The sequence below is a fragment of the Phoenix dactylifera genome, chromosome 13, assembly GCF_051530095.1.
Source record: "Phoenix dactylifera cultivar Ajwa chromosome 13, Ajwa_hap1_PhDact_Kaust_v1.1, whole genome shotgun sequence".
NCBI classification, from domain to species: domain Eukaryota; kingdom Viridiplantae; phylum Streptophyta; class Magnoliopsida; order Arecales; family Arecaceae; genus Phoenix; species Phoenix dactylifera.
The window spans coordinates 4,260,245-4,283,725 of record NC_143202.1 but is presented as its reverse complement, the minus strand read 5'-3'; the positions used below and the strand labels follow the sequence as shown (position 1 = coordinate 4,283,725).

Sequence of the window (23,481 nt, the reverse complement as noted above, 5' to 3'; positions counted from 1 at the left end):
ATTGGATAATTATGCATATACTTGAATGGTAATAGCGATTATAAGTTAATGTTTGGTTACCCGACAAAAGATTGGATCCATTCTGCAATCAGGATGGGATTTGGATCTTGTGTGAATCCAACCCGTTTACACCCGACAAGAGTGTGGCATTGGATTGCTGACTTGCTGGTTGTCGTCATGAAGCACGTGGGACCTGCCGGCATGGTAGACGAGCACTGATTTAAGAGACATTTGACTAACCACCACCTGATGAGCGAATTTGAGAAGAACAAGAAAGCAAGACATCATGCATGTATTTAAAATCTAGTTGAGAGTTGAAAGGATGGCTCTTTGATTATCTAAAGGACGGTGGGGACCGTGGGCAGTTGGAATTGTGCGGTCGCCCAGCATGTGAACACCACATGAGGATGCCCTGCCTTGCAATCCAGCAAAGAAGGAAAGGAGGGGAGGAGAAACTTGTCTAGGACTCAACCTGATCCAATTACTAATAAGAACCAAACACATAAAGCATTTATTTCCAAATGTATTCCCTGTGCTACAATGCAAATCTTTCTCTCCCCAAAAAAAAAAAAAAAAAAAAAAATCTGAGGAATAACACCAATATGCACTAGTCTTAATCTCAGATTGATGTGACTACCATGGAAAGATAATTTACAAGATTAATCTCCAGAAATCAGATTGATGTGAGGTTATATAGCTGTATATTCAAATGTGGATGGTGTAAACTAATGAGTTGTTTCGAAGCGAAATTTTTGTTTCATATCCAAGTAAAAGCAGACATTGCTATTTCTTTGATAGGTTGTCATAAACTTGAGGGGGTGAGATACAAGATCAGAAGATTATCATGATATATCACTATCCATGCACTCTGCAATCAGAAGATTATCTGACAATCCATTAGGAACAAAAAATGCCTTCTGACTGCTATGTCAATACAGATAGATGGTATTTAACAATCATCTCCTCGTCCTCGACAACAAAATTGGACTGCTTCGAAGATGCACATGCATATGTATGTATTCATGCCTCTCTTAATCCATCATCAATGGATTGTCATGCAATGCACCAATTTTGGTGAAAACCAGGTAGGTCAGTGATGGTAGGTAGTTCTTATGTCTCAGCCTCTTGCAGGCACAAAGCCATGTTGTCTACCAACTTCTTCAGAACTACTGGAAATGACAGGCTTCAGATGACCTAATACCAACGTAGATCATCCTACGGCCCAACACACTGTAACATCACATAGTTAGCACAAGAAAAGAATCTAATGGCTTCAGTAAGGATCAAACCAACACAGTTTTGGATTGTGCGCTGAAATTTCCAAAGTAATAACCTTTAGAAGGTAGATCATATTGTCTTGGAATTCCAAATTAATAGCAAAAATGACTGATACAACGCTACCATACTGACATCCTCTAAATGAAGGGAGAATTAACAAAGTTTTTCTTCCAATTGGAAATTCACCAAAGAAGAATATTTGGTTGCATAAAGCTTGGAAGCACGAAAGCAGACCCTTCGGGGGCCTACCCGATGCTCAATACCCTTTTGGTCTGGTTTACAGGCCACCGGCGTCCTCCCTCAATTTGATGTTTTTGTTGCTGGTGGTTCAGCACAAGCCCTCAAGATTGCCTCATTCTGCAACAAAAGTGGCACATTTTAAAGGATTCATTAATTGATTAATTCCAGCAGGCAAAATAATGTGTAGAATTCATTAATTGATCGAGAGACCAGTGTGTTGTAACACTAAAATGGGATCCTGCCATGGATATGCCTATTGATCATACCAGAACAAGGACATGAATAGCCAGCTAAATGACATCGATTCATGCCGAGCACTAAACCAACGAATAAGCAACTAACCAAAGCAAGTCATGCAGCATACAGCACAGCCGAGGCAGGGGGCATATCATTTTAAAGAAAAAATATGTACAAGGTGTCATTCTACCTAAGGCAAAAATGAGGTGGTGGTTAAAATAAATCATCCTGATGTACGAATTTGTTTCTCTTGGCAACAGAGATAATCATGATTTTGCTTCACTTCTGACAAAACTTCTACGCACTGACCACCGCTTCAGATTCCCCTGCTTCGAATGAAATGTTTATCAAGCCTCCAGTACAAATTAAGAAGGAACAGATCCTTAGAGATTGTCTGGCTGTCAGGATTTACTAAAATTAGTTCACACAAAACCTGGAAACCGTAATCCTTGTTTGGTTGCTTTTCCTACAGCAAGCTTTGTGGAAACTGGCAAAACCTGATAATTCAGTTTTATAGTTCATATACTTATTTTATAAAATATCAGGTTTAGTGTGTATCTTATTTGTAGAAAATCAAAGAAAACTAAACAGCTCCTTAAAGACTTCAAGATATACAAATATACCATTGGAAAGTAAACCATAAGCCTTATTGAGCAGTTAAAACTAAAAACAAAGATCAAATATCAGAAATTATATTTGAATATCTAAAATTGGGTTCTTATTTATGAATAGAAAATTAATGAAGTCTGCATGGATACCCTTTTAATTACGATTAGATTTTACCTAATGGGGTTAGATAAAATGTTGGTTCAATATAGACTTTTCTATTCAACAATAAATATTACAAAAGAGGCGGGCTCATTAATAGATTTATTATATTGAGGATTTATGTGTCAGAACCCACTAGTGCAAGAGCTTCATAGTCTCATTAGAAATCCAGCCATGAGGTTTTCTCACAGTATATTGGCAGAGGCACTAATGAAATAATATATCCCATATTGTTCTTGTCTTTTGATTCTTTTCACAAAGACTCGATAAATATGAGGAGAAAATAGTCAAACTAGTGAGATTTGCAACTATGGCCCACAGGGCTGAAACTGAGTTGGATAATATCAAACAGAATTTGGGTTCGCATTTGAATATCATCAGATTTGGATACGTGAATGCATATCCAATGTGAATTCAGATTTAGATATGATCAAAGAAATAAAAATACTTAAATCTTGATGAGCGTCCAGATTCAGAGTATTTTCTTGGATTTGGATCCTGCTAGCTGACTAAAATTAACACTAAAAACCTGGTGACTTACTGAAACCAATCTCGGTCTCTTTCCTTTCTCCTCTCAACCTCTCTGTCCTTGCCCCACTGCCTAACACCTGCCAAGTCTCAATCCATCTCCATTTCACCACCACAACTGACCATAACCTCGCTTCATTGTAGTTCTTGTTTCTCCACTTTTCTCTCCATCTCACTCCTTTGATCTCCCAGCTACGTATACTGTCATTACTAAAGAGAATGACCACCACCCAGCATCACCCCTCTGTCATCTATCCTCTTTCTTGAACTGGACAAGGAGGAGGCAGTGCACTTGAGATGGAGTGACCAAGGGCAGTGGAAGGAGCAGTAATGGCAGCGGCGGTTTTCTTTGAATTCATTTAACTCTTATTGACATCCACCTTTTAATGGTTTTCTTTCATCTTGCAATCTGAATCTGGTTTCTCCCTTTAATCATTTCTTGGCTTGCTTCTATCATTCCATCCTCATTTTCATTAGTTTTATATTTGATTGAAATGCATAGGTGAATCCTTCTGCAGAGTTTTGGGTGTTTCTTGTTTGATGGGGGATGATTGCTTATATCATAGTTTTATCTTTAGGTACCCATTCCTTCCTAAATATTTTCTGTAATCAGAACTTAGTAGAATAATGAATGATGACTTTTTAATTCGTCAGGTAATCCATTGTAGATAGGGAAGCAACTCGGACAGGATGAATCAAGTTGAGGGCAAACCTTAACCCAATCGACCCTCTATCCCCCAAGCTTAACCCAACCCAACCCGATCTTGGGTTTCGTATCTCTAAACCAACCCAACCTGAACCCATTTGACGCAGCGGGCATGGGTGCTTGCTGAAATCTAGTTGGACGGCGGCTGATCTCTCTATTTTTTCTCTTTCTTTTCTTTCTCTATCAATGGCGGCTAGGTTTCTCAGGGAAGGAAGAAGGAAGAAGATGATGGAAGAAGATGGCTAAGTGATTCGCTTAGATTCAATGGTTGGTCGCTAAAATTAGGGGGATTGGGCTGATGGAGTTGGCTTGGACCCAAAAAGGACTTGGGTTTGGACATGAGAGGCTTAAGGGCGTGGAGGAGGCTTAGGTGTTCTAATGAAAGAAGGATTCTAGGTGAGTGTGAGCAAGGTATGGCGTGAAGGGAGGATAAGTACAGAAAGAACGAGAGAATCTCACCCTCACTCAATCCAACGGTTGGAAGAAGAGAAGATGATGGTGTCTCACCAAGCTTCCTTTAGCCTCTTAGAGTCGCACTAAGCAAGAAGAATTCTCTCCTTCACAAGAAAGGACTCTCACGGTTTCAAGAAAAGCAAGTGATCAAATTCTGAAATTTATTCTTCAACCACCTCTATTTATAGAGTAAGAGGTTGGGTTAAACATGGACTCTTATAATCAGAATTTTAGGACTCCAACTAAACATGAACTTTGTTAAATCAAATCAATCATTTGACGAAATCAACTAAACCAACTAAGACTCTCAAATAACTAGGACTCCTTATAGCGAATGGAAAAGAGTCCAAATCAGCTAGGACTCTTTCCCAAACGCCACATGGACCAAATAGACAAACCCCTAATCACTCAAGGACTCTTCGACGCCATGGACTCAACGTGGTTTCATAGCACTGGGACCCAAACTTCAATTGACTCAACACGCCAAACAAAAAGGACTCGATCTCCAAATGACTCAACACGCCCAGAGGGATTGGGTTCAATGCTCCTGCATCACCATTTTAATCTAAATTTGGGTTGGTTGCATTAGCCGGATCAGGTTAGATCGTCCCCATGGTTTTACAAGATAATAGGCACAAGACAGGCAGCTAGGCAGGCTGCTAGGATTCAAGACAGTCTATAAATATTAAAAAAAAAACAAAGAAAAAGTATAATATAAGACTAATTGATGAAAATAACCTGTATGCGTTAAACTTACCCTTATATTAATCTCATCCATGTTCGCAGATATACAAACAATCAATTCAAGGCATCAATTTAGTATATTTTCCAATTCATTTTTCTCTTTTTTGCTCTTCTGTGTTTTGTATTTGGAGATAAAATTCAAAAAATAATAATAGATATTGGGTTGTCCACTATCGACACTCAACACACAGCACTTGCACTACTCGCAGTAGGTTCAGCCACCCTTGCTAGTGGCATCAACAGTAACAACAAGATGTAAGTTACAATAATATAAACAAGCAATATAAATTAAACAGGAATATGGATTATTTATTCATTTATTTATTTATATCGGGTTGGACTGAGTTAAGATGAGCTTGGTTGAGTTCAAGTTGGGTCACACACCAACCATACTTGAGGTTAGGTTTGGATTTTCCAATCCAAGCAGAACCTAAATTTATAAAACTCAACCCAACCCTACCCAATGAGGGGTTTAGGCAAGTAGGTCGAGTTGAGCCCAACCCAAGTTGCACCACAACAATGGGGCTATCAAATAAACAAATTTCTCGCAAGCTAGCTTGTGCTCAAATCAAAATTTGGCTCAAGATTGTCTCGCTTAGTAAGCAAGTGAGCAGAGTTAGAGCTAGGCTTAGCTCACCCGAGCTTGGCTTGATTCAACTCAAATTATGAATTTATAAATAGCATATATTATTGTAATTATTATTATCAATATAAAAAAATATAGCTTAATTTATAAAGAGTAGAATACATTTCAACTATAAGATTCAAGCATTAACTTGAAAAGTTATCTCAAACTATATAATGAGACTCTTGAAAGACCTCGAGCTATCACTAGATCTCATGAGTTTGTTCATAAACAACTCAAGTTCGGGTTGGAATCAAATGAGTTGGCTTGAGCTCAGCTCCATCGTAAAACAAGCCAAGCTTGACATACACCTAGGTCTTTCCTGTTTGGTTTGTTTACACTCCTAATTCGTGGTCAAGATCTTTTGGGATATCTTTTCAGTTCTTTCAATGAATATTATGTTTTCAATTTTGATTCTCCATCAGTTTCAACATTCTTCTAATTTGTGGGTCCATAGAGTTGATGCTTTTTTGCTACATGGGCATGTGGGATTAGAATAGAAATGAGCAATAGAAACATGCAACCGTTCTATCTTGTAATACGCAAAAATATTGGAGATTAAGAAGTTGAGTAACCTTGATGACTGGGTGGATTTGTGACTGATTATGTATGCTTTTCTAAGACTCTAATAGCAAATGTCTACCCAAAAAAAAGAAGTCTTTCATGGCAATGCACATGCAAATAATCTATTTAGACAAGTTTGAAAATTCAAAGTTTGGATCTCCAATGGTGGTTATTGCAATTCAACTCAACATACATAACCATTTCAAAAAAATACGGGTATGACTAATGTTTAGCATGTACTTGTATCCATTTAAAACAAATAAAAATATGAACTTTAGTATATGATTGATGTCCTTATCCCCATCCATATCTGCTAAATAAGGGTGGATATTAAGGTTCGTCGAACTGATACTGGGACTTGTACCTGTCGACGGGGGTCGGTACAACATCAGTTCGGTACCGTACCGGCATGGTACGCTTGGACATGCTGGTTCCGTACCGGCACGCCCTTTTTTGGGGGGTTTTCAAGTTCAATTAATTGGTAATCAATCTTTTTCAAAATATTCAATAATTTTAAGGCAAATTTGATATTTTTTTGTCTCTATAATTTCGGTTTAACCTAAACGATGCATCTTGTTGTTTTAAAATGATACAAAACATAAAATGATTGGTGAGATATTACATATTACAAGAAGCAACATGAAATATCCTCAAATCTAAGATCTGCCGAACCGGTATCAGGACTCGTAACAGTCGGCATCCGATACGGTTTGGTACCAGTTCAGTGCCGAACCAAACCGGTAGGGCGTGCTGGTTCACAGACCAGCACACCCCAATTTTTTTGGAGTTTTCAAAAAAATTCAATTGGTAATCACTCTTTTTGAACTTTTTCGATGAATTTAAGTCTAATTTGATTTTTTTTATATTTTTCTTAATATTTTTTTGGTATTTTTTGATGTTTCTATGATTCCGATTTAATCTAAATGACGCAACTTATTGCTTTAAAATGATATAAATTATAAAAAAAGAAGAGAAGGAGATAGGAGAAAGAAAGCATACCTTATTTAGCCTTGGATCCTTCTTTTGATAGTCTGAATCGATATTGTTTGTAGATTTTTTGAGAAGCGGCGGAGCCGCTTTCAAATAGTTTTGGAAAGGCCTTCTCGAGCCTTCCTAATGCCACCTGATGCCTTTAAAGACGTCAAGTGGGGACAGTGGCAATAACACCCAACCTGGTTCGAAACCAGATTGACTCGGTGCGAACCGGTCGGTTCCGAGCAGTAAAGGACTGATTCTAGCCGATCCAATATCGATTACGAATGGTAGAGGCCAAAATCGAATATTATTAACGAACTGATCCAATTTTGCACCAGGTCGGTTCAGTACTGCCTGAACCAAGCGGTTCGGTCCAGTTCGGCAGATTTTGCTCAAATCAAATAATGAGATAAAAAATCTAAAATAATAAATCAATTACATATATTTAAAGTACAACATACATATTGATATCTAAAATCTCATCGAATATCTGAATCATTAGCATAGTCAGAAGGCACATCAGCCCACCCCTCTAACCAAGCGGTGTTGTAGTCTTGTATGTTCATCCCATAAGGAACGCGCTCCAAATTATAAGCACTTCGGATCTCTCGCTGAAACTCTAGCTCTGAGAGGTTCTCTAGCTGATAAAATGGCTGATAAAACGGCTGTGAAGGAACCAATCCGAATAAACCGGCAGCAAAATCTGATCTGTAAGATGCTCTAGGCTGCGTAGTAGTAGCGATCGGAAGATGCCTCAGACGCACCATATTTATAACCGTATCCATATGGGTCAGAGGCTGTCTATGACCACAGATAATAGAATCCAATATACAACTCAAAACCTAATACGTCTATGAATCATACTTCATGTACGAGGTTATCTGCTGTTGCATTGTATCCTCCTGAATGACCTCGAGGAGTGTGTCTTCTATATACAATTGTATCCTCGTGAACTCTACCAGATTATGGATCATGATCCCTATCCAATGTAGCATGCATAAACTGGGACTTACTGGTAAATTCAAGACCACCCTATAGCTATCGCATAAACAGTGGTCTCATGCCTTCCACTCTCTCTCTAGTCAGCAGATTAATGACCATCAGAACTCCTGCTCCTGGTCTCTGAATCTGAGTGAATTGGCTCTTCCTCCACACTCTCCATTGGGGCTACAAGTGCTTTTTGTTTTTCTTTTTTGGTGTACTAGGCAATTGCCTTCTTACCCTTCATGCCACTCACTGCCTGTTTAACCGTTCGTGCCACTCATTGTCTGCTCACCATTCGTGTCACTCTCTGCCTGCTTATCCTTTATGCCACTCTCTGTCTAGCTATGTTGGAAAAACGTATATCGCCCTCCTAATCGAGTTGGCTAGATAGCGTAGTGGCCTCATATAAGCATCTCTCGATCATATCTCTAAGAGGATGTCTCAAACAAGGAGTCATGTGATGACCGGCTTTAATGTGGTTGTGGCTGATCAGCTAGAAGGATACGTAGAATATTGCTCTCTGCTCATTGCCCTACATCAACCCTAGCTTGCTAAATACAAAACTGGCCGATCATGAAGGCAATCCTTGCTCTTCAAGCTTCGGCTCCTGCTGCTGGCCCACAAGCCATCCGATCATAAGATCATCCTCATCATCAATGAAAGCACTATAGATTGGATCTTTGTACTTTAGCTCCACTTCCTCCTAAATGCACTTTAGCCTCAACCTTCGATTGTAGTGAACATATACAAGGTCGTTGAGGCATTTCTATGTCAAACGGTTCCTTTGCTTGCCGTGGATGAGGGGAAAGATGGACCAATTACGCTCACAGCCACTCAAGGAGGCTGTCTAAAAAAGAATCCGGATAGCCAGCCACTTAAAATTTTTCGCGAACAAACCAAAATGAATCCATCATTCAGCTACAAAAACATTGTAGAAAATTAAATTTAAGATAGTATCATATTAGTAACCATCTAACGCCAGGTAAATGTTCTCCTGATGTGTAATATATCTGGCTTCATACTTTTTTTACTTACGACAGCTACCAAGACTCTAAAGTTGTTAGTACCCTCTCTAAATATTTTGATCTGTGAAATAAATGTGTTGTAATATGTTAATAATTGAAAATATCAGTTAACTTACATAAGTCACTTAAGTTAACTTACCTCTTCTAGATATAGGATCGCGACTTCTAGATCATGCTCCATCTTGTAAATCACATTCTGCAGAGCGGACAAAAGTTCGTCATCCTTATCGATTCTTGTTACGGTGTACTGAAACCTCGAGATCAGGTAATATGCTGCAGATAGAGTTCGTTATTGCCTTAGTAAAATTGTATAATTACAGGAGTAGTCTAATTTTCAATGTTCTTATTTATCTGCTAGCTACAAGTTCCTACCCATCTGGTAGTCCCACCGCCACTCAATGATGTTAATGTACTCCTAGGCATACGTCGGATTTGCCTCCTTAATCTGAATCTTTGTCCTCTCTATCATATGATACAAGAAGCCCATCTAGAGATACCTCTCGTTGTTCACAGTCCAAAGCACTTCATACAATAGTCTAATAGCCTTCACTATTGTAGTCGCCCGGTACCAGAATGTCTACCTCCTCTATCATATGATACAAGAAGCCCATCTGGAGATACCTCTCACTGTTCACAGTCCAAAGCACTTCATACAATAGTCTAATAGCCTTCGCTATCGTAGTCGCCCGCTGCCAGAATGTCTGCCTTGTTACCAAGTCCTCAACAATTCTTCCTTCAATGTCGGTCCTCGCATATCTACTTTTCTGTTATTCGGAATTGACAAACATCTGACGTAGGGCTACTTTCCTCTCAAAAAGGCTACCAAGTATATTGTAGTTAGCAGCAAACCGTGTGACTCTTGGTCTCAAAATCTCCCTCTGCATACCTTCTCATCGTGAAAAGACCCATGTATAGTTATCAATATATCTAGTAATGGTCTGGGTTGTCTCCATTGTCAATTGCACTCTATAAATCTGCACAATGTCCATCAACATGAAATCGATACAAGGTACAACACATGGGGGCTAGAAAATATGTGGCTGCCGCTCCATCAAGATCTCTCCGGCGGCCTTATATTGTAGCCCATTATCAGTGATAACCTGCACGACATTTTCCTTTCCTACCTAATCAATCACCTCCAATAATTTGAGGATGTATGTGGCATTGTGCACCTAATCTAAAGTATCAACCAACTTGTGAAAAGAAAGCCTTCGTATCTCAATATGTCAAGAAGTTGATAATGCTCTACCTGGTAGGACCGATCCAACCAGCGTATGCCGAACCGGCCGGTACAAACCGGTCCGGCCAGCTACCGGTACGGCGGAGCCGTGGAAACCGGTACAGGCTGGTTTCTTGCCGGAGACGAAGAAGACGAGGAGAAAAAAAGAGAGCGCGGGGAAGAGCGGGAGGGAGCCCACCTTCGGCCGCCATCGGAGAGCCGCGGAGGGGCGTCGGAGGCCGGTGGGGGGCGGCGGAGCCCGGCGGGGGACGGGGGAGCCCGCGGGGGCGCTGCGGAGGCCGCGGCTGCGTCCACTGTTTCGAAAGAAACAGGGGACGCGGCCGCGTTTTTTAATTTAGGGATTTTAACTGAAGTCGGCAACCGATTTGCCGACTTCACTTAAAATCCCCAAATTAAAAAACGCGGCCGCGTCCCCTGTTTCTTTCGAAACAGTGGATGCGGCCGCGGCAGCAGCCTCCGCAGCGCCCCCGCGGGCTCCGCCGCCCCCCACCGGCCTCCGACGCCCCTCCGCGGCTCTCCGATGGCGGCCGAAGGTGGGCTCTCTCCCTCTCTTCCTCGCGTTCTCTCTGGTTCTCTTCTTCTTCCCCGGTTCCGGCGGGGAAGAGCTTCCCGGTTCGTACCGCCCGGAGCACGGTACGAACCGGCCCATACCGGTCCGGTAGGCAACCGGTACGCCTACCGGATCCGGTACAGCGGACCTTGGATCCAACCATCACATATCATCATTAGTCCATATGTGGGCAACTTGCTCTTGCATAAGGCAATCCACTTTTCTAGCTCTTTATTATTGCGAAGAAGCTCACCGTAGATATCCTTCAGTTCTAGAGGATCTACACCGAGACCGACAGTCTACATAAAAAAATGGCAGACCTATAGTACGTATTATTTGCCACATTCGTTGAAATATGGCTGAAGTGAAACTAGGATCCAATAGCTCGCCACATATCCTTCTTATCCTTCTTCAACATTATGTCAACCCTCTGCTGCTTCGAATTCCTGCTGAAGAAAGTATTTAGATCCAAGGTTCGCCGGACCGACTGTACCGGCGTACCGGTGAGCACCAGAACCGGTACGGTTCCGGTTCGGTACCGCTTGGAACCGGTACCGAACCGAAGCCGCGCGCGCGGCCACAAGCGCGCGGACTTTAAAAAAACAAAAAAAACGCGTCCGCGGACGCGTTAAATGCCACAAAGTGGCATTTAATGTCAGCCCGCGTGGGCATGGTGCCCCGCGCGGGGAACCGCGCTCAGGCGTGATTCCCTGCTGGGGAATCGCGCGCGAGCGCGGTTCCTGCACGGTGAATCGTGCGCGGGCACACGTTCTCTGCTCGCGCATCCGCGCGCGTTTTCCAAAAAAAATGCGTCCGCGTGCGGACGCGTTAAATGCCACACTCTATGGCATTTAGTGCCCCCACGCGGGCTGGCAACCCGCGTGGGCATGGTGCCCCGCGCGGAGAACCGCGCTCGGGCGCAATTCCCTGCTGGGGAATCGTGCGCGGGCGCGATTCCTGCGCGGGGAAACGCACATGGGCGCGCGTTCTCCGCTCGCGTGTCCGCATGCGTTTCCCAAAAAAAAATTCGCCGCGTCCGCGCGGACGCGTTAGATGCATTGCCACTCTGTGGCATTAAGAGGCCCACGCGGGCTCCAGCCACGCCCCGCGTGCCCACGCGCGGGGAAAGACCGGCTTGTACCGGTATGAACCGGCCCAGTTCGCACCGGTCCAAGCACGGAACCAATCGATTCTGACCCAATTTGGATCAGAACCGTTTTTATATGCTGTACCGTACCGATGTCCGTCGGCACCGGTTCGGTACAGGCTGAACATACCTTGTGTAGATCTAAATTATGAATGGTTGCTCCTGATGAAATCTCCCTGATTACTTCTTTTTGCAACCAAAAGCCTCCAGCATAGATGCAATAGGCTACTGCCTCTGCTGATGGTCTCCCTAACTAAGAAGGTCCTCTTGAACTCTGGATCTATCCTGCTGCTCGCAGAACCAAAAACCGACTCATAGTATGAAGGCCAAAATCGAGCTCTATACTTGACCATCTCATTATGCTACAACTAATTATCCAAGCTCACCTGCATGGCAGCTTGGATCTATGTCTCCTCGTCATTTGGAGCAGACGTCTCTTCTGATGCCCTAGAATGATAGGAAGGTGGCTTTGTCGTTCAGCAATCCACCTCTGCTTTCTTCTTGGAAACCCTCTCCTTTATTGCTCTGAAATTAGCAAAGTACTTCTTCATCAGTTGTCGAACCTTCTGTGGATATTTCTGGCATATAGATACGTCGGAGTAACCACCAGCTAAGTGCTGCTTCAACCTAATTACCCTGCCTTTCTTGAACTCTGTATTGCACCAGTTATACCTCCAATGTCATGATTTAGATCTATTTTTTTTTATGGTTCCATTCCTATAGGTTTATCAAGTACGTCAGTTTGTCAATTATTTAAAAATAACAAAAAAATTTTATGATGAAAAGAATTTTTTTTACCTCACAAAATATATCTGATTTATCTAATCTATAATACTATTTTTCTATATTTTTTTATTTATTTGTATATTTTTAATAATTTTTAAATTAAAAATATGTTTAAATATCATAAATTTAAAAAAAAATATTTTCTACTTCAAAAAATACTTCTGAATTATGTAATATATAGTACTAATATTTCATGATTTTAGTATTAATTATATATTTTAATAAATTTTAAATTTAAAAATTATTTTTAAATATAATATTTTTAAAATTAATTTCAGCTCAGATTTATGTAGAACCCATTAATGGATGCTACATATATTTTTCTAAACTCATGGGCAAGCATCAAAGGCCATTTATTCTCTTTTTTTTAAATTTACTCCTAGGCCACTATGCGCATGATCGCATCAAAACTTCAATAAATTGATATCAAATTTTACTAGAGAGTAGCTTGCAAGCTCCTAAACACACTTCTGATTTTATATTTTTTAAATTTTTTATTTTTTAAATTCAAAAATATAATTTTAATTTTAAAAATTATATATAATCCAAAAATTAAAAAAAATATGTTATCGTGTAGATCATCCATAGATTTATAATATATCATAAAATCAAGCCCAAATCAAAAAATGGCATGACCTCCGCTTATTTTACAAATTTTGAGCTATTTTTTTAGAGCTTTAAGAAAAATAGAGGAGAGGAAACACACCTCATTTAGGCTTGAATTTTTTTTCAATCGTGTTAAATAGGTATGATTTTGCAAATTGGAGGGAAGGGGGAGCCGTTTAGGCCTTAAGACTTTAAAGGAAACAGAGGTGTTAAAAGAAGGAAAGGGGGAGGGGATCCCGTTCCGAACAAGGTTGACTCAGTGCGAACCGGACGGTTCGCACCAAGTTCGAACGAAACCAGCTAGTTCACGGCTAGTTTCGGCCAGTTTTGATCGGTTTGGAATCCGTTCTGGCCAGTTCAAAGCCAAAAACGAATTTAATGGACAAACCAACACAGTTATCCACTAGGTCAGCTCGATATGAGTCAAACAAGGCAGTTTGGTCCAGTTCGGCCGACCTTAGTGGATATGGATATACTATATCTAAACTGCTTTCAACCTTTGGACCACATTGTAGATCTATTCCATCTTCACTTACATATTTCCATCATACATATGGTTACATAAATTATCAACTAATATCATATAAGAAAATTGATAGGCTCTTATTAAATTGGATAACCACCAAAAGTCCTTGTTGATGCTAGAAGATGCAGAGAAGATAACACAAGTTTACATCAAGTAAATATGCACACTCTCATGGAATCCACTATAAAAGATACGAGCAAGAACAATCAACTACCCTTGAGCTCAAATTAGAAAGCCTTCTTCCTAATATATAATGTAACAGGTTACATAGCACAGGAGAGAACAAGCCTCCAACCTACGCTTTAGATAAAAACAAGTCTTCAAAATAGCCACCAAATTTCTAAGAGGACAGCATAAGTAATCACAGAATCAACTTCTAACTAGTAGAAGTTAATGACAATAACAAGCGATAACTTTAAATGCAAACATCAAATAAAAATAATTAAAGTTTAAAATTAGGAGTTATGTAGTGGGCTTCATGGCACAGACTTCATGGCCTGGGCTTCTCTTTTAAACATTAGGTTGGACCTTGCTTGACCATAATGCAGGTTTTCACTTGATCCATGAACATCGCCATGTCATGCTCCTCCAGTTGGTGATTTCATCAAGAATTTGGTGATGCAATCCCACAAACATTCTCCAATACACCACTCTAGTTTTTTCCTTCTTAGAAAATCTTAACCACCTAAGCATCACTTTTTTGACATGTTAGAATTCTCATCTTCTATAAGCTTTGATTTCATCAAGAGAATACTTATATTGATCAATCATATATCTGCTCAACACTCCCATCATAAATTTCCATTCAATTGGTTAAAGAATATTTATCTCAATACTCAATCATCAGATTTTTGATGAAGTACAATGGAAATGTATCAATCTGTATCAGATCATTAGGATATTCAAAATTTTGGAAAAATATAAGATGATGATAAACAACGAAAGTTTTGCCTTCATAATATTGACCCCAATCAGATATTAGAATGGGATGCTTGATAGGTTAAGATATGCTGAAGATAAAATCATACATATAATCCTCTACTTGATGCTCCTCATGTTGAAATATGAAGTAGATCTCTTCCTTTGGTTCCTTGTCATAGATAGGAGGTTTAGTCAAATCTTGTGCACTCTTACTCATCATTGTTTGATGAGAGAGGCCATTGTGGAGTGATTGATTAAAACCCCATTTGATTTTGATGAGCTCAAAGCATTTGAGTATATCTTGTGATTACTAATGAATTCAATTGAGTGTTTCAGTGAAAAACTTGTCCAAGTGTTTCTAGACTTGGTTCATAGTATTTTGGATAAGTTAAGAAGTCTGCATGAACCAATGTCTGAGACTCGAGTCGACTCCCGAGTATCACGAGTCGACTCCAAGCGTATCAAGTTCACTGGCACGAGCTCGAGTCGACTCCAGACTAGTACGAGTCGACTCCGACTGAGAACAGAAAGAAGAACAGAAAGCTTCATCTCAGAACCTGTCAACGAGTCGACTCCTGAAGTGCGCGAGTCGACTCCAATGTTCACCGAGTCGACTCCAGGGAAGTAAGAGTCGACTCCAAGCAGTCACAGGCAGAAAAGTCAGAGAGCAGTTTTCGGGTCTGAGATTCGAGTCGACTCCAGTGGAACGCGAGTCGACTCCGATGGTTGGCAGGTCGACTCCAAAGAAGGTAAGAGTCGACTCTCAGAGGAACACAAGGAAAAAGTCAGAGAACGATTTTCGGACTCTGAGATTCGAGTCGACTCCCGCAGTACACGAGTCGACTCCGAGACTGAGCGACCATCAACAGACAGAAGACCATGTTACTGCCTCTGAGATTCGAGTCGACTCACAGACAGCTCGAGTCGACTCCAAGACAAGCTACACGTCAAAAGGCAGAAGACCAACTTTCGGAAACTGAGAGCCGAGTCGACTCCAAGGAGGTTCGAGTCGACTCCAAGACTGGATGAGCCAAACGACAGAGAATCGAGAGTTCGGGCTCTGAGATTCGAGTCGACTCCCAGGACAGTCGAGTCGACTCGAGTGGACAAAATTCAAATTTGGATCCACGGACTTCAGTGGATGAGCCGACTCCAAAAATTGCCAGATCAACTCCAGAAGTTGGCGAGTCGACTCCAGGTCAAGACGAGTCGACTCCCAGTCAAGACGGCAACTTTAATTCAAATTTGGAACCGTTGCCGAGTCGACTCCGGAAAAGCGTGAGTCGACTCCTGCTACAGACGAGTCGACTCCTGATCGCGCGAGTCGACTCCAACCCACCAACGGTCATATTGTCAGGCTGCGCAGAGTGTGCAGAACGGCCAGAAAAAGCAGAGTAACGGCTAGTTTCCGTGGGGGTTGGCTTAAATAGCCACAGAGGACTGTAGCAAGGTAGAGAACAGATATTCCACTCCAAGCATTCAAGTTTTCAAGCTCTCCAAGTGCTCTTAAACGAAAAAGGGGAGATCTGCATTTACTGCTCCAACAACTTCTTCCCAACAATCAAAGCTTCCTCCTCCTGCATTCAAGTCGACCACTCTTTCAAGAGGAGACCGGAGTTCCAGAAGCCATACCTCTTCACCAGCTTAAAAGCGTTTGAGGGCTTCTAACTCCTTTACGATTATATTGTCTTAAATCTGCTTTTTGAGAAGCTATTTTCTGTTTTCTTCTATCTCTTGTATTTACTTGATTCAATCGGGGGATTGAATCAAGGGGTTTAAGGTTGGTTGGTGAGCCAAGTTAAAACCAACGTGTGTAAGGGTTTGATTGTGAGCCCGGGAAAACAATCGGGGTTGGTTCTAGTCGGTGAGCCTGGGAAAACCGACCGAGTTCGTTGTGAGCTCGTAAAACAACAAGTTTGGTTGTGAGCTTGCAAAACAACCGGCTGTAATCCAAAGGGGTTATAGTGAAATTCCCAAGTGAGACTTGGGGAGTGGACGTAGGAGCAAGGGTTAGCTCCGAACCACTATAAAACTTTGTGTTTGTAGTGCATTGTCTCTCATCTTCTTCCCCGCACATTACTCACAGCACTAGGCTTTAATTAAATAACTTGCTATAGTTTTTAATTAATCATCCACAAAGTTTTAATTAGCCAAATTATATTAAAAACCCAATTCACCCCCCCCCTCTTGGGTTGTCTATCTGGGCAACAAGTGGTATCAGAGCCAAAAACTCTTCCACTCAAGAGTTAAAAGATCAAAATGACAACCCCATTTAGATCTTCTCACATTGAGGGTCAGTCCACCCAAAGACCCCCTTTCTTCAATGGATCTGACTACTCATACTGGAAGGCTAGGATGAGAATATTCATCCAAGCCCAAGACTATGAGATGTGGTCCATTGTAGTAAATGGGCCATACATCCCATCCATATACGTAGATGGTGTTAAGGTACCTAAACTTGAAATGGACTGGGATGAACATGACATGAGGAAGGCACAATTAAACTCTAAAGCCATGAATGTCTTTTATTGTGCCTTAGACCGTAATGAATTCAATAGGGTCTCTACGTGCAATTCTGCAAAAGAGATTTGGGACAGACTTGAAGTGACCCATGAGGGCACGAATCAAGTGAAAGAGTCCAAAATAAATATTTTGGTTCATAAATATGAACTATTTAAAATGGACTCTAACGAAACAATTACATGCATGTTCACTAGGTTTACTGATATTGTCAATGGCCTAAAAAGCCTTGGCAAGAACTATACTAACAGTGAACTTGTCAGGAAAATCCTTCGGTGTCTACCAAGGTCGTGGGAAGCTAAAGTGACGGCAATCCAAGAAGCTAAAGACTTGAACAAGCTTCCACTTGAAGAGCTCCTTGGATCCCTTATGACGCATGAGCTTACCATGAAACAACACAACGAGGAAGAGTCCTCCCATAAGAAAAAGGTAATAGCTTTAAAATCTACTTCTTCTAACAAGGACTTGTCTTGCAGCAGCAGCAGTGAAGAAGAAGAAGATGAGGAAGATGGTGGTGAGGCTCTTCTTGTGCGCAAGTTCAAGAAATTCATCAACCACAAGAAGTCCTATCATCAAAGGAGAGGCCCCTCAAATTCCTACCGCAAGGACAAAGATAAGGAAAGGGAAAGTGAGGGGATCGGGTGCTATGAGTGCAAAAAGCCGGGACACATCCGAGCTGAGTGTCCCTTACTAAAGAAGAGCAGCAAGTACAAGAAGAAGAAGAAAGCCCTTGTCACCACCCTATCGGACTCCGACGCATCATCTTCATCATCGGATGAAGAACAAGAAGAGAAGGCCAATTTTTGTTTCATGGCCAACGAAAATGAGGTAACTTCCGATACGCACTATGATTTTTCATTTGATGAACTTTATGATGCGTTTAACGAACTAATGATTGAATATAAGGATGTTAATGTTAAAAACAGGGAACTAAAAGTAACTAACCAAACTTATATCCGTAAGTATGATTCTTTAATTAAGGATAAAGATGCTATTACCAAAGAAAATCTAGAACTTAAGACAAGCAACCAACTCTTAATTAAGAAAACTAATACCTTAACTAAAGATAATGAAAAACTAACTAAGAAACTTTCAGAACTCAAAAACCATAAACAAGTCTTAAACAAGGATCTAACAAAAGAACTAAATGATCTAAAAGCTGAAAATCAAACATTAACTAAAGAACTTAACAAATACAAACCCTTAGTTGAAAAATTCACATATAGTTCTGAAAAGTTAAACATGATACTTAACAGTCAACGAGCCGTATTCAATAAAGCGGGTTTAGGGTATAAACCGAAAAATAAACAAAAACTTCTTAGTAACTTCTTTGTCAAAGCTGGGGAAAATAAAACTAAGAAAATGACCTGTTTTTGTTGTGGAAATATAGGACATAAGGCAAATGCATGTGACTATAGGAAAAGGAAAACTAAAAGAAAAATTAAACGGGTATGGGTTCCAAAAGGAACCAACTTGACTAACCATGAAGGACCCAAGAAAACTTGGGTACCTAAGATGACATGATTTGCTTGTGTAGGAGTGTCTTGCAACCAAGGTCAACAAGAACTGCTGGTATTTGGATAGTGGCTGCTCAAGGCACATGACGGGTGATAAAGACCAATTTTTCACCCTTGAAGCTAAGAAGGGAGGTGCTGTGACGTTTGGAGACAACAACCAAGGTCACATCATTGGTATTGGTAAAGTTCAAATCACCCCTTCTACTTTTATAGATAATGTTAGATATGTTGATGGTCTTAAGCATAACTTGTTAAGCATTAGTCAATTATGTGACAAAGGATATGATGTTATGTTTAAACCATCACTATGCATTATAACAAATACTAATGATAATAATTTAGTTTTTAAAGGGATTAGACGTGGAAATGTATATGTGGTAGACCTAGAAGACCTTGCAAAACATAACCAATGTTTAGTTGTTAATGAAACTAAAGATAATGATGCTAGTTGGTTATGGCACCGTAAGTTAGGTCATGCAAGCATGGACACAATAACTAAATTAATTAAAAGAGATTCCGTGATAGGTTTGCCAAAGTTAAAATTTGAAAAGAACAAAATCTGTGAAGCATGTCAATTTGGCAAACAATCTAGGAATTCTTTTAAACCCATAAAATGTGTCTCTACCTCTAGGCCTCTAGAATTATTACACATGGACCTATTTGGTCCAACTAGAACAACAAGCCTAGGTGGAAATAAATATGGTCTAGTCATAGTAGATGATTACTCTAGGTACACATGGGTCATGTTTCTAGCACATAAGGACCAAGCATTTTCCATGTTTAAAAAGTTCCATAAGGAAGTAACAAATGCTAGAAAGTCTTCAGTCATAGCCATTAGAAGTGACCATGGTACCGAATTCGAAAATCAATTATTTGATGAATTTTGTAGTAAAAAGGGGATAACCCATAATTTTTCTGCACCTAGGACACCACAACAAAATGGAGTTGTGGAAAAGAAAAATAGAACACTAGAGGAAATGGCTAGAACGATGTTATGTGAAAGTAACCTCCCTAAGTACTTTTGGGGAGAAGCCATTAATACTTCTTGCCATATATTAAATAGAGTTCTATTAAGACCCATCATAAAGAAAACACCTTATGAACTGTGGAAAAACAGAAAACCAAAGGTTAACTATTTTCATGTTTTTGGATGTAGGTGTTTTGTACATAATAATGGGAAAGATAATCTAGGGAAATTTGACCCTAAATCTGATGAAGGAATATTCTTAGGTTATTCTACAACTAGTAAAGCCTATAGAGTCTTTAATAAAAGAACACTAGTTATAGAAGAATCTATACATGTTGTATTTGATGACTCTAGTGACATCTCCTCTAGTAAGAAAGCCAATCTTGATGATGATATTGAAATACTTGAAGAAAAGATAGATGAGGTGGGATTACAAGATGGTAATCAAAAGTTGATTGAAGGAGAATCATCAAACCAAGAGCCTATAGTGGATCATGGGCTAACTAAAGCTTGGAGGTATGCTCACGGGCATCCTAAGGAACTAATTCTAGATGATCCATCACAACCGGTTAGGACTAGAGCATCTCTTAGAAATTTGAATAACCATCTAGCTTTTGTTTCACACTTTGAGCCCAAACATATAGAAGAAGCCGAAAATGATGTAAATTGGATAAATGCAATGCAAGAAGAACTAAACCAATTTACTAGAAACAAAGTGTGGGATCTAGTAGAGAGACCTTCTGAATATCCAATAATAGGTACAAAATGGATATATAAAAATAAACTAGATGAAAATGGAATTGTTATAAGGAATAAGGCTAGACTAGTAGCAAAAGGTTATAATCAAGAAGAAGGCATAGATTTTGATGAAACCTTTGCTCCCGTAGCTAGACTTGAGGCGATTAGACTTCTATTAGCATATGCATGCTCTAAGGACTTCAAGCTATATCAAATGGATGTAAAAAGTGCTTTTCTAAATGGGTTTATTAATGAGGAGGTGTATGTAGAACAACCTCCTGGTTTTGAAAATCATCAATACCCTAATCATGTGTATAAACTGAACAAAGCGCTTTATGGACTAAAACAAGCACCTAGAGCATGGTATGAGAGACTTAGTAAATTCCTATTAGAACATGAATTCTCTAGGGGAAATGTAGATACAACATTATTTCTGAAAAAGAAAAATAAGGATATGTTATTAGTACAGATCTATGTTGATGATATCATTTTCGGTGCTACTAACAATCGCCTCTGCGAGGAATTTGCTGATTTGATGCAGAGTGAGTTTGAGATGAGCATGATGGGAGAGCTGAACTATTTCCTCGGGCTTCAAATCAAACAATCTGAAGGAGGCATCTTCATCAATCAAGCAAAATATATCAAGGAGATGCTCAAGAAGTTTGATATGGAGGGAAACAAGTCAATCAGCACCCCCATGAGCTCATCATGCAAGTTAGACCAAGATGAATCAGGTAAATCTGTAGATCAAAAACTTTATAGAGGTATGATAGGTTATTTACTGTATCTTACTGCAAGTAGGCCTGATATTATGTTTAGTGTGTGCATGTGTGCTAGATATCAGGCTAATCCTAAAGAATCACACCTAGCTGCAGTTAAGAGAATCTTTAAATACTTAATTGGAACTAAGAACATAGGGCTGTGGTACTCTAAAGAATCTAGCCTAAACTTAATAGGGTACACAGATTCAGACTTCGCTGGATGTAAGCTTGATAGAAAAAGTACCAGCGAGTCTTGTCAATTTCTAGGAGAAAACCTAATCTCATGGTTTAGCAAGAAACAAAACTCGGTTGCATTATCCACTGCAGAAGCTGAATATGTTGCAGCCGGGAGTTGTTGTGCTCAAATCTTATGGATTAAACAACAATTAGAAGATTATGGCATTAAACAAGATAAAATTCCCATTAATTGTGATAACACAAGTGCCATAAATCTAACTAAAAATCCAATTCAACACTCAAGAACTAAACACATTGAGATAAGACATCACTTCATAAGAGATCATGTATTGAATGGTGATGTGTCACTCCAATTTGTGTGTACTGATAATCAATTAGCAGACATTTTTATAAAACCCCTAAGTGAAGAGAGGTTTAGTGTGCTTAGAAGGGGATTAGGAGTGATTGATCCATCCTAGTGGAAGTTTTTCACTAGATTAATTGATTTTGATGATTAGAATGAGGTTAAAATAGAGTTTCTATGCAGTGATCATCAAATCAGTCCTTAATTAGGTGATTTTCCCTCATTTGGCACGATTATAGCATGGTTTTTAGGTGCGTGCCAAGGTTAGAGACGACTCGAGTAAGTTTCAGAGCCGGCTCCTACGGGGGAGTCGACTCGCGCATTAGCGGGAGTCGACTCGCAAAGTTGGCAGCTGAGGGGGAGTCGACTCGCACACTGTCGGGAGTCGACTCGAAGTCTACATGCGCTAACAGAGAGTCGACTCGCGCATATTCTGGAGTCGACTCGAGGTCGAGTCGACTCGCGACTCAGGGGAGTCGACTCGCAGTCGGGATCCGACTTTTTAACCCTAGGTTTGTCGTTTCGCAAACACTTTTCCTCAAGCCGCCACTGTTCACAAAGCCCTAGAGCCGACTCCTAGGTCATCCCCGATCGTCTCCAAGCCCTTTTCCCGTCGATTCTTCGCCGGACATTGAGTTTCCGTCCGTTCCTAGGTCATTTCCGGTCCGTCCCGAGCTTCCTCTGTCGGTTCTTCACCGTCCTCTAGGTATTTTTCTTCCCGTTTAGGTCAAGATGCCTCGTAAGACCGTCGTTAGGAAGAGGTCCCGTCCCGAGGCCGGTCCCGAGCGACGCTCCAAGGCGCGGCACGATCCCGCGAGGCAACCACCTCCGGATCGTTCCCCGCCTAGGGTGGTTCTCGTTAGGCCGTTGGCCGGGAAGGCCGTCACCTCCGGGAGGTTTGTCGATTTCGACTATCTCTCCCGGGAGGGGTTCACCATAGGCGATAGGCTTAGAGCCCAGGGCCTAGAGTACTTCCTCACCTTGGACCTTCCCACCTATCCTGGCCTAGTTCAAGAGTTTTACAGTACCGTCCATCGGGGAGATGGAGGTATCGAGGGTACGGTAGTAGGTGTCCCGTTGCGTGTCACAGAGGACCTCATTGCCCATATCCTTCACCTTCCATTAGTAGGGGTGGCTCCCGCACACCCTGAGGATAGAGTTGCGGCCCTTACGGTCGTCTTAGGGCATCCACCTCAGTCCCCCCTAGATGAGGTATCTGCTAGCTCACTTCCTATTGAAGTAAGAATCCTTTTGAGCATTCTGTCCAGGTCCATCTTCCCTAAGACAGGGAGATTTGATTTTGTGAATGAGAGGGACTTAGCTATTATGTCTTATATCCTTCAGGACACCCCGATCAACTTCCCAAAGCTCATTTATAGGTATATGTGTGAGCCCCTAGATAGACCTAGGCTCTCACTCCCATACGGGATGTTATTCACTCTTCTTTTTAGGCAGTACGAGATTCCCATTCCTGAGAGGGAACCCTCTCGTGCCTTGCGATGGACTGATCGCTTGTGTACGGGGACTATGCACA

The 23,481-nt window shown here is 40.8% G+C and overlaps 1 protein-coding gene across 1 annotated transcript in view; it reads right to left on the bottom strand.

The window, feature by feature from the left end:
- Window positions 1-1,277: 1,277 nt before the first annotated feature.
- The window catches only part of LOC103697815 (uncharacterized), a 28,566-nt gene continuing 6,362 nt past the window's right edge, over window positions 1,278-23,481 (bottom strand). The window contains exon 2 of the mRNA XM_008779754.6: window positions 1,278-1,635. Coding sequence (XP_008777976.3) covers window positions 1,579-1,635 — 57 coding nt within the window. The 3' untranslated portion in view covers window positions 1,278-1,578. The remainder of the gene's footprint in view (window positions 1,636-23,481) is intronic.